General features: G+C 39.9%; 1 protein-coding gene across 12 annotated transcripts in view; it reads right to left on the bottom strand.

The window, feature by feature from the left end:
- The window catches only part of LOC109033200 (neo-calmodulin), a 105,529-nt gene that overhangs the window by 25,500 nt on the left and 67,181 nt on the right, over positions 1-12,848 (bottom strand). The window contains exons 1-2 of one of the 12 annotated variants that reach the window (XM_019045712.2): positions 8,167-8,584; positions 2,624-2,913 (exon numbers count right to left, since the gene is read on the bottom strand). The exons of 5 other annotated variants lie outside the window; for them this stretch is intronic. In XM_019045712.2, the coding sequence (XP_018901257.1) occupies positions 2,624-2,728 (105 nt within the window). In that variant the 5' untranslated portion in view covers positions 2,729-2,913; positions 8,167-8,584. Of the gene's footprint in view, positions 1-2,623; positions 2,990-8,166; positions 8,585-12,848 lie in introns of those variants that run through there. 6 more of the 12 variants (XM_072306160.1, XM_072306159.1, XM_019045711.2 and 3 more) reach the window with 6 other exon arrangements.

Raw genomic sequence — 12,848 nt, 5'->3', positions numbered from 1 at the left:
TAATGATTTAAGTATTTGAAGAATATCCAGCTCGTACCCCTTTCCTCATTTATTCCTTATGTTCATCAGTTCCATCATTGAATGTGTCGCCAAAATTTTTATACTTCCCCAAAAATACCAAGATTATTCAATTTTGGTTTTGATTTTAATTTGGGTATAACTTGTAATTTTCTTCTCGTAGCGCCCGCAACGTAGATTTAAACCCCTCCCTAAAATAGTGCGTGGTTTAATACATATACTAAGCTTCTCCCTAGCAGCCTTTCGCCACGGTTTGACATCTATGTTACCAGCCGGAATTCCGTGATCGATTGCGGACCATTGCGCATTTCTTCCGCCAAGAAATGCAATAAAAAATAATAGTAAGCCGATCGAGGGAAAAGTTCGCCTTTTGTTTTTAACCCTAAAGAGTTGAGTTCACCAGGATCGTATTATATGGAGATCTATGGGGAAGATCAGCGACTGCATATTGAAATTCAAACGCGCTTCAGAGATTTATAAGTTTACTAACGCGTCTATGGTAAAATGTCGGCACCCGACAGAAATACGGAACTCACATTGGGCTAGATATAAATTAATTCCATTCCATCCTTAATTCATCTAAGCTCTCCGGATATTTTTAAAATTTAGTTTGTATTATGGCTGGGGAGTCGCTTGTTCCGTCTGTAAGTTTGATGCCTCATTGGCCGAGATGACGATGCTTCAGGTGTTTTGTAACAGGTCGTAGTCTTAGCGCATATTATAAAGCCATATTCATATGGTTGAAATATGGTTGCCATATGGTTGAAACTAGTATGATAACAATTAATTTTCACATTCGTTCGAGTTCTAAATTCTAACATCAGTAATTGTGATTAAGAGAGTTGTTTAAGGAGATCCCAAAGAAAGCATAATTAAAAGGATGATTTTAAAGATTCACCGGTAAAACTCAACAGTATAATTTTTTAAAAAGATCTTTGAAAGGGACTAAAAAGATTCGCCTTTACAAAAATTTAAATTTTTTTATCAATTTAAACATTTCAGAGCACATTCATACCTACCTTAAAGTTTGTCGAAAATCATAAAATATTCTCTTTAGTAGGTACCACTCATATGTCTTGGTGGTAAAAAGACTTGCTATCCCTTACAAGATTTATTTTCTAAGTTATCCCGTCAAATCTTCCTCAAGGTCCTTTAAAATTGTCCTGTTTATAATGTCATATCAAGGATCTCTTTGAACCTCTCTTAATCGCAATGTAGGTAAACCATTTGAGGCCTACTATCGAAAGGGACTGTTTCAGAAAAGACTATGAATACAACCCTGATATACATATGTATACCTTTGGCGTAGGCAATCACAGAAAGCTCAGTAATGTAGAATTAATTAATCTTGAAGCGAATCACAGAAAAGACCATCACTGCCGTGCTAAGGAAGATAGCCGTATGAGCCCTCAGACCCCTGGTAAAAATTGGCAGTAGAATCTGTGTACCAAAATACCATGGACCTACGGCCGGCTGTGAGATTTCCAATAGCTTCTATAGCCGGCTACACAATTTCTTAAAGCCTTTTAAAGCCGATTGCGACGAAGCAACTCACAGCCAGGGGATAAAGTGTATTCTAAACGTTAGTAATTACGGATGCTTAGACTTAGTGAGTTTTTGGACTACTGCTCTCTTTTTGGGCCGTAGTATCTTGATTTATTTTGCGAGGAAAGCTCCGTACTTTTGATGGATGCCTGCCATTCCTAATATATTAGAGCGCCTTCAGTTTCGTATGATACTGTGCAATACCTCTGGTGTGAAATAGTTGCTTCAAGCGCCGTGGCACGCTGCGGTGCGGCAAGCGGGCAGCCAGCGCGAAACGCGCATTGGCGCCTACAAACCTAACAGGGATACTACACGCGTTGCGCAATGCGTGAAGTATCCCTGTTAGGTTTGTAGGCGCCAGTGCGTCGCCGCTCCGCTTTGTGTTAGGCTCTAATATTTAATCTGGTGGAATCAGCGTTATTCAACTCATGATTTTGAAATGTTTGCACATTCTGTATGGATTATTCTCGTTTTAATTGATAAAAAAAAATATGTATTAAAGGAAAATATAACGTGTGTTTTGTAAATATTAAGGTGGTTCCGTATCAAACTTAATGATTTCCAAAGCACACGAATTTCTACACAATTTCATATAGCCTTTTATAATCGATGGCGAAAAAGCAACAGCCAGGCGATAAAGTGTAAAGCCCGGCTATAGGAACTATAGCCTGGCTGCATAATTTTTTATCGCTTCGTATAGCCCGGCCGCATGATTTTTTCCACATTCTACAGCCAGCTATATGATTTTCTGTAGCCTTCTTTAGGCGGCTATAAGAATTCCTATGGTATTTTGAAACGCAGCTCTTATCGCCAATTTTTACCAGGGACGCGGCTAAATCTCCTTTTGAAAAATCACGGATTCTCAGAGAGATTTGTGAATATTTTTCTTCCGATTTTTCACACACGTTACTGCGTAATTTGATCTAGGGTGGCTGAAAATTTTAAGGAAAAATATTCAGGACTTTCTTGAAAAAATAAATAATTTCTGAGAAACTTTTGAACGCTCTTACAGCGTTTTTCCTCAGCACAGCTGATCAGTAAGTCGTTGCGGGAAACTTACCGAGACTGTGCGAACATCGTAGCGAGACGTTAGCTTCCTAAGGCGTGAGTATTCGTTCTTGTATCTATCAGCGCTGCTCAATTCTTTCTTTCGCACTGACGACATGCGTGCCAATTTCACAAAATAAGTTCCAGGCACAGAGCTCAATTCTTCTTGTAAATTAATTGAAGTGTCCACGCGTTTGATCAATCCATCGTTGAGTGATCAACGTTGATTCTTATGACGTCACACAAAAAGGTCCTGATTGGGAGATTTTCCAGGGCACTAAACGACTCATCACCAATCTGCTCCTAATTTCGACGATTTTTAACCAAACAGAATCGGAATCGGACCGCGTTAAGCAGAAAAGAATCAAGCCACCATCAGCTTTTGCCAAATTTATCACCGAGAAAAAAGATCGGTAGAATTTACCATTCCTTCACGCTGTATTTAACACAGTGTGAATTCAAAGTCGATTCTGCCAGAGGAATGGTTACCTGTACCAGTATATGTATAGTAACGTTTACCTTTCTTCTGGCAGAATTGACTCTGAATTAACGCTGTGTGAAATACAGCGTGACGGAATGGTAAATTCTACCAATCTTTTTGCTCGGTTATAATTGGGCAATTCAATTTTTTCCATGAAAACGGTTGTGTGGATTTTTGTGCAAATTTCTGTGAATTTTTTGCACAGTACGAAGCAAATTCCTCAAAATATTCAAAGGAGTCCGCACAAGCGTTTTCTCGTAAAAAATTAAATTGTCCAGTTTTTGGCAGTGGCTGCAGAAGTGGCTTAGTTCCTTCCTGCTAAACGCAGTCCAATTATCAAGATTTTTTGAAAAAAGCACGATTTTAAAAATAAACACTCTGTGGAAATTAGGCAACATGCGAATGTTCATACGCCGGTCTTCCTTAGCGCGGTAGCACGATACGCATGTCATGAAATTTCGCCACGCACAGGCACACCGTCGTTAAAATTCTCTGTCAAGGCCTTAAGGTGATATTTCCGTTGATTTAGAGCCAAACTACGAGAATTAGTCTCCGTTTGATCTTGAACATCAAAGTAGACGATTTTAGAGCCACGCTTCGCTATGTATTTATTTTCATAAATGTTCCCAACTTATATTTCCGGATTGGTTACGCGACTGTCCCACATCCATCGGCTGTACGGGAATGCATACTTGAATCGCGCGGTTCTTTACGGAAACGTGTCAGGTTCGATCACCTGAAATGAATGAACTTAAGCAAAAGATGCACCCCCACATTGGCAATTCGACAGATCCTAAAATCATTAAATTATTGAACCGCGTTAAACAGAGAGGAACCAAGCTACACCAGCACTGACAAAAACCGAGCAATTTAATTTTTTGCAAGAGAGCATTTGTGAGAATTCCTAAAAAAAAAGGAAAATAAAAATAGAACACGTAAGAAATTCAGGGAATATATGGTTTAGCCAGGGTCAATTTGGTTGAAGATATACAGGTGTACTTCGTAAAACTTAATTACGTTCGTGAATCTGATGCGTCGTAATTCGAGATACGTGGTCATGAACTTTTAACATTTATAAGCTATAAAATATTAAAAAGCTCTTTCTCGCTGATAAAATTCAGTAAGAACGGAGTGTGAACTTATATGTATTGTTAGAAGTGTTTGACTCGTTCATGTGTTGATGAAACATTAAAAGTGATAGAAAGGGGTATGGTACAATAATAGCCACGTACCTACAAGATTGATATAAATGAAGATAGTGCGATATCTTAATCGATACGCACATTTAACTTTTAAGTGATTAGTTTAATTATTTATTTATTTCAATTATTTTTGTGTTTGTAATGATCCGATTGAATTATTTATTGATTTCCATTTATTTTAAGAATAGCTTTAAATAATTTAGTTTTGGTTGTCCATTTTGTATCATATTTATGAGAGTAAAACCATCTCTTCCTCAAAATGTTCCATATATAGGAAGTATACAGGGCTGTTATTCAAATTATGCTGACAATAAACGGCTGAACGAGAATGAAGAAAATACGTGGGCAGAGGGGATGAATCGTCGATCCTTTGACATAAGGGCGTATCCCTATTTCCACATAACCCTCAAAGAGCATAGAGTTATAGGGAGCACAGGACTCACGCATGTAAATTGAGATACGCCCTTACTTATATCAGAAGAGAGACGACATTGGGGAAGCCGTCGGCGAGCGAACGATGAGATTCGCAGCCAAATATTCATTAACATTGTAAGAAAAACCATCCACTCAAAAATTACGAGCTCTCCCATTACGCCTTTCAGCTCGTAAATATCTACCGCGATGGTTTAATTATTTTCGCGCAGGTGTGATAAATTGGCGCGAAAAACGCGATGGGCACTTCAAAAGAGGCCGCCGAACCGTTCTCCGTACCGTGTCACCTGAGTCCCCCGACACGGCATTTCGAATTTTAATCGCCTTCGAAGCCGTATGATGCAACCTCGAGTTGCTCGCATGTTTAAACGGTGGTGGACAAAACCAAGTGCCGGAAGTCTTTCATCAAGTACGGGGGTTCCGGAACTGAAACATTAGACTTTTTGAAAAGGGATTCGAGAAATGCGACTTTGTGCATGGAAAACCGGTGGACTTTCATCTCTCAGGCCTTGCAACAGTGGAAGTACTATTTAAGTTTTAGACGATTTCCGCCCTATAATATTTCATGACCATTTCCATATATATAAAAACCGTTGCGTGTCTGTCCATTTGCCGTGGATTTTTGTTCTCTCCGGACGGATCGCTGGACTGATTATCCCGCGCTGGGTTTCATTTTGAAGTTGGTTGCGAGGAGGGCGTGTATGGATTTTTGATTTTCCTGCTGCGTCATTTTTACTACGTTTTATAATAATTTCCAAAAGAACGAAATTTCTCCGTTAAATTTGGGCTGAAGGCTCGATTTTCTGGATTGTTGTATTAATCTAGTGAGTTATCCGCGAATTAAATCTAATGGAGGGTTGGAGCAAAAAACTTTTTTTAACGGCAAGAGAGTCGATGTATAGCGAGATAGTTTTCCTCAGCTGACGTGAAGGCTTACGCATATACCTCCTTTTTCACGGGAGCTTTTGAAAACACTGAGTTGAGAGGACAAAGAGGCTCATAGCCCGTATCACACGATAAAGTTAGAGCTTTCAAAATGGCAATGTTTCTTTAGTTTCTCAGCCCCTTTTACACGAAATTCCTTGAAAACATCAAGATCTAAGTTACGATATGTCACAAATACATCGGTTACCTTCAAAGATCGCCAGGCCAATGCTCTTTGAAGAAGCTGCAGCCAACAATGTCGTCGATAAGCCTTTTTGCGGGCTCCACTTTGATCGTGCGATACGGGCAAATCTCAAAGTGAATTTTTCCTCTTACATGAAGACATTTCGTCAACGATTTTTTGTCCGCGCATTTATTTTTTCCAGTAATTTACGTCCACGCGTTTTTTCGGCACGGGAGTTTTGTTCCACGTGCCAATTGAGACCCAAGCCAGGCGGCCAGCGCAAAACGCGCATTGGCGCCTACAAACCTAAGTGGATACTTCAAGCATTGTGCAATGCGTGAAGTATCCACTTAGGTTTGTAGGCGCCAGTGAGCCTCTCGCGCTGGCAGCACGCCGCTCCGCTCTGTTAGACTTAAATATTTATACTCGCATAGTCAGCGTTTTTTAACTCATGATTTTGAAATGTTTGCATACTCTGCATTGATTATTCTCATTTAAATTGATGGGTAAAAAATATGTATCAATTTATCAAAGGAGAGTAATATAATGTGTGTTTTTTAAATATTGCGGTGGCTCGTGTCAAATTTAATGATTTCCAAAGCACTTTAATTTCTTCTTTTAAATTTTGTGCTTTTATTGTGCTGCAGTGAGGTGTACGCGCAACCAAACGCTCAAAATTTGACGTATTCAACTCTAAAAGATCGATTTACAAATGGGTTAAAACTAAAGATTGCGTGCTTCTTGGTTTTTTCCCTCTTTTATTCATTTTTGCAGTTTTTGTATACATACATATATTAGGTAAATTGTACATCGAATACTTTAAGGATAGAAATAAAACCAAATATTCACCAATGACAATTTAAAAAGATGATTCAAAAGGAGAAAGTAATAACATTTCATTTAGAAAATGAACAACCATAACAATACCTCCTTCTCTCTCAATTTCTCATTTCCATATTGTCAATATAATTTTACATACCGACTAAAATATAACGCTTGGACCAAGTCACTGTTGCTTATTTTACGTGTGGACGTAAACTTCTGGACAAAAAAGGTGCGCGGACAAAAAATCGTTGACAAAAAGTCCTGAAACCTCTTACATATCACCGGAACGACGTACCTAATGTCTATGGAATATGAGGTTTAAACACATCGGTGGAAATGAGGTTATTTCTACTATTGGTATTGGTTTCTACTAATGGTTTCTACTATTGGACTACTGATATAAAGTAAATAAGTTTCAGAATTTGAGTTATCACCTATATTAAACTGACTCCCTCTCACTTATCAAATGTGTACCCCAAGAAGCATTTCTCAACGGAAAAATCGCTATGTATTGCGATTTTATCGGCGGATCATCAACATTTGAGCGGTTATCCTCGATCTTATGGCAATAAAATTGCGCATTTATCGCCCGATAATTTATAGAGATATTTTCAAAATAAAAATCTCGATTTTTATCGACAAAAATTGATAACGATTTCATCGAACAAAAAATTGCGATGTGTAGCGATTTAATCCTATATATCGCAATTTTTAATGCGATAATATCTCGTTATATAGCCATCGATATAATCGCAATAACCAACCGATGAAATCGCTATTTATCACGATCACTGCTACTCGGGACTTTTAATTTCTAATGAGAAAAGCTTCCCCACTTTCTGTTCTTCAACACCCGTCCATTCTTTCCATATTCTATTCCTCGCAGCAAGTTGAGTGAACCACAAAGGAGAGGGGCCAAAGTAGAAGAGAACCAGCCTCAATGTTAAAATAATTATTTGTGGTAATTATGTTTGGCCTACGGAAGAATGTAACTCCATTTCAAGTGTTACCAAACTTTCTCGTAAAAATTGCACTTTAACCAGGAAAATTGTGGAAAGTTCCAATTGAAAATTTCACCAATTTTCCCTCTGATATCACTCAATAATCAGACAAATTTTCAACAAAAACCATGTATATATATTCGTGGGAGAAATTGAATTGTTCAACTCAATTTTGCAACCTTGGAATTGAGTCACGTTCCCTCGATAGGGAAACGACGATTTACAATCAGTACAAGTCTGCCGTGCTAAGGAAAAACGTCGTATGAACATTCGAGAGTTGCCAAATTTCCCCGGATAAAACATGTATTTTTGACGAAATCCATGTATACCTATCTCCTCAAAATTTTTAGATGTTTTAGATTAAATTGCGAACAAAATCGTCTCAAAATCGGAAGAAACATTTACAATTCCTCCAATAAATTGGTATCTTTCTAGAGGAAATTTGGCAACGCCTGGAGGTTCATACGGCGTTTTTCCTTTTGCCACGGCAGAAGTGAACTCATTTACCGTTTGTAAGTGGGAGAATTGTTTGAGATATTTACATCAATTTTACTAGTTTCACTACCGATTTTTCCTTCGACCGAACATCAATCAACCGCGGTTTATTCTTCACAAATTTCGAACTCTCCGAACTAACGAACTTCACCGTGTCTCACGTGACAACCCACACTCCCCGCAGCAAGTTGAATCGACCGCAGGGCCGCGGAAGGGGGCAGGGGGAGAGGTGAGGGAAACCCTCCGATTCCGGTGAGGAATTGATTAAAATCGGGGAAAGCGGCCCGGGGAACCAAATAATCGGCTTCCGGCGCTCGACCGACGAATTCGCGAAATCGATTCCGCGCACTTGAGCGACGCGAACTCGCGGGCACCGCGCGGCGAGACCCGGCTCCGACGCGGCGTGACTGCCGGTCCCGCGGCGAGACTCCAAATCTCCCGGCCCACCTCCGGGACCTCCGGGGCGTCCCCCCGCCTCAAATTTGATTTTCCCGCCGTAGAATCCAAGATATTATGAATGGAGGTAGAGCACTGCGAGATATGTCAGCGCCTCATTCCGATTGTGCGCTCGGAAAAGTTAGTGGTTGTGATTGGGGGACATTTAAAAAATATGCTGCCGTGCTAAGGAAAATCGCCGTACGAGCATCCGAGAATTGCTGCATCGGACGCTGACTAAGCGAGTATAAATATTAAAGCCTAACAGAGCGGAGCAGCGGCGCACTACTAGCGCGAGAGGCTCACTGGCGCCTACAAACCTAAGTGGATACTTCACGCATTGCACAATGCTTGAAGTATCCACTTAGGTTTGTAGGCGCCGCAATGCGCGTCTCGCGCTGGCCGCCCGCCCGCCGTGCGGCGGTGCCTGAAGCAACTATTTCACAACAGAGGTGTTGCACAGTATTATACGAAATTGAACGTATTAAGAATGACATGCATCCTTTGAGAGTACAGATTTTTCCTCGCAAAATGAATCAAGATACTTATCGTACGCTGGAAAAATCTAAGAGCCTTTAGCTGCGAGGCAAATATAGAGGTTTATCAAGCTCAGGTATAACAAGGTGGGAAAATCTTGAAATATAATTAAGTCCTATTACACCAAAGAGGTGTAGAGAGTTTTAGTGAATTTTGTCTCATGGAATTGACGCTCCCCCATTTTTACCAAAACTCGCAACTATATATTATTCTCGGTTGGACCAAACAGACAAAACAAAAAAAACAAGCAAACCCTCATTCTTCCAAGACATTAAACGTTTTCATCCAAAAACGTCGTGAGCATTAATTATCGCTTGTATTTACATGTGGGCCAATTAACTTTGGGTCTCAACTGGCACGTGGACCAAAACTCCCGTGCCGAAAAAACGCGTGGATGTAAATTACTGGAAAAAACAAGTGCGCGGACAAAAAATCGTTGACGAAATGTCCTATAACCTTTGGCCAGAAGGTGACGATATGTATTCATGTGACGTTTAAACTTTCCAAAATTTTGTTTTAAGTGATGACGCGTGTAAAAGTAGATTCCATCTGTGGAAACCAACCTATAACCCTAATCACCTGAAGCGGAAATACAGATATCCGCCCGGCGTCAGTGCAGCACACGGCACATCACCCGTGCGCACCACTAAAAATAAAATCGGCCACTTGTCTTTTTAATATTAATCTCTGAGAAATATATTTAGAGGCAGTGTCGTGTTGCCAAATTTACATTATGACAAGAACATAATGGAGTCGATGACCTCAGTAACGGAGGCTCTATAACATTTGTTTAAACTCGTAATAATTTTATGGCTCCTCCACCTCCACCCACCCCTCGTTTCAGCTTCATCAATGCAGCATTGTTCAGTGGATTTGTTTTTTTTTTTTATTTTTTCTTCTAACCGAAGAGAATAGTCTATTTGAGGGCTCGAATAAAAGACTTGAGATCCTCAAGCCCCGAAGTTTCAGTTTTGAATCGTGAAATTAACCATAGACGCTGCAGAAGTTCTCGCGATTTCAGTGGAGCCTTGACTATTTGATGGAAACTTTACGAAGTTTCATGCAATTTTTTAAAACTCTGGTGTTCAGATGTTATGACTGCATTCTATACCCATTCAATCACATACCCGAGAAAAAGACTTTTAAATTCGCCAAGAGTCCAATTTTTATTTCAAACGGAAAGAATACCTAGCGCCGGGAGATTTTGCAACGTCACAAGAATTGACCCCATCGTAATCAGAAAAAAACAAACTGATCAATTTGAGGTTCCTAAATCTCAGAAACCCGTTTCTCGCTGAAATTCACTAAAGTGCATAAAGTGCATATCGACGGTGTAAGTCGGCAACCACATGACTCGTTTGCGGTGTCTGAAAATCTCCGCCTCTATGTTATTTTTTTATAAAAGAACAAATTTACATCATCCCTTGAAGTTTTTGCAGAATTTTCTCCGCACAGAGAGGAAAAATCACGGGCGTTTTGAAAAATTGCTGTTGAGTAGTTTTCGTTTAAAAAATTAAGTACGACAGGAAGTCTGGGACGTCGCAAACCGAGATACTTGGTTACTGACTTACACCGTCGATATTCTCTTTTGATACACATTATTTATTTATTTATTTTTTCATCAATTTAAAAGAAAATAATCCATGCAGAGTGCAAACATTTCAAAATCATGAGTTGCAAAACGCTGACTCTGCGAGTTTAAATATTAGAGCCAAACAGAGCGAAGCGGCGCGGCCAGCACGCCCCTAGCGCCTACAAACTTAAGTGGATACTTCCCGCATTGCGCAATGCATGAAATATCCTCTTAGGTTTGTCGGCGCCTTTCGCGCTGGCCGCCCGCTCGCCGTAACTATTTCACAAATTATGTGTTACACAGTATCATACGAATTTGAAGGCGCTCCAACATATTAATAATGACAATGTAGTTTTCAGTTTAAAAAATAAAGTATGACAGGAAGTCTGCGACGTCGCAAACCGAGTTCTGTGATTGCCGACTTACACCATTGATGTCTTGATTGCGATATCGCAGGATCTCCGTTAACGCTACATCTATTCTAATTAAAGCAAATACATGGAATTCGTTAAAACTTTTACTGAATTTATTTATGGTTTTACAATGCTGAAAACTAAAAATTTTAGAAAAGTCACTCAGTAATTTCCTCCCTAAAAATAAATTAGCAGTGGAGAAACTGAAATACCTCGAACAACAAATGCCCTTCCTGCTACCAACATTTCAAGTATCCTAAGTTCCAAGGTAATCCCTAAATTTTACAACAATATCCTTGTTGGAATTGAACTGTCTCCAACGAGACTGCTGAAATTGTTACATGTAATAAATAAAATGATAAAAAATCGTCGAGTACTATGATGAAAATACGTATCACTTTGGATTACGCACATTTGCCTTATGTGCACCCTATCTCATTCGATTCATGGGACCACTTCCAAAAATTGGCATCAGCGTCGTATGACACGTCTGTATGATGATTGGTGATGCGCGGTCGCTCAACGGTTGGAAGCCCGCCTAATTGTGCTCGCTAATTTACTATGTTATCATGAAATGATCATTGTTCATCTCTCCGAGCAACAGCTAAGACCAGCCGAGTTCAACGCCTCCGTAATCCGCACTCTAAATAATAGTAGGACAAACTTACCCCCCCCCCCCCCCTGCCGTCCGCCTACCCATTTGCAAATGAACGCAGCAATCGCCCGAATTTCTGTTGAGGATTAGAGCTCAACTTTCACCTAGCAGCATACTTGGATAATAGGATTGTACAACTAGAGAGTGGCTGAAAAGGGGGCCATTTTAGACGGCCCCTACCCTATCCCTCCCCTTGCTTTGGGAAGTGGAAAGGTCTGTAAGAGTCGGTAGATTTGCAGAGTTCGCCGTTCCTCCAACAAAAGAACGTAACTTCATTTCAATGTTGCCAAATTTCTCCCGGCACATCGCATTTTTTCCAACAGGATCCTGGGCATCTGCAACTGAATAGTTCACTGTTTTTTCTTCTGATCTCAAGCCAAAAAAAAAAAAAAAAAAAAAAAAAAAAAAAAAAATTGAACGAAGATTGCACGGGTACAAACTTGTAAAAAAAATTAATTGTTTAAGTCAATTTTGTAACTTTAGAATGAATTTACGTTCCTCCGTTGGGAGAACGATGATTTACATCCTAGAGACTAACATTCTTGGAAATTCAGCTTTTAAAATAAGAAAATTGGCGATGAAAATCCTCCCTTTTATTTGACTGTCTCAAAAACGTCGCGGTCTCGGGAAAGAAAAGTAGTCATAAAAGCAAAAACTTATGGAAAGACGGTAAAAATTGACTGAGCAGTGTTTTTGACCAAGAATAAAATTATAACTATTTCTGGCCATATGAAGAAATACCGTTCGGATCATACATATTAAACATTAAAGCTATTCTGTTCAGGTGACTGGCGTTTTCGATCGTAAAATCCGCCATTGGCTCACCTGACGGAAATTTGGTTTCTAGGACCGAAAAAGCTCGGTTACCTGAGTAGCAAAACTTTCTAGCTGGTGGAGTCGTTCAGGCGCCTTTCGGAAAAGAGAGGAGGGGGGGGGGCTACCTTACCCTGATCTCCCCTCCAGCCGTCCTGATGAAGTGTCCCTCTGCCTCTCCAATAAAAGTTGTTAATTCCTCTCGTGGATAATGATGATGCCATTCATTGCACCACTTCCAAGAATGCATTTGAAACTCTCACAAATA

The sequence above is a fragment of the Bemisia tabaci genome, chromosome 1 (assembly GCF_918797505.1).
Source record: "Bemisia tabaci chromosome 1, PGI_BMITA_v3".
Lineage (NCBI taxonomy): Eukaryota > Metazoa > Arthropoda > Insecta > Hemiptera > Aleyrodidae > Bemisia > Bemisia tabaci.
This window is presented reverse-complemented; position numbering and strand designations above follow the sequence as displayed.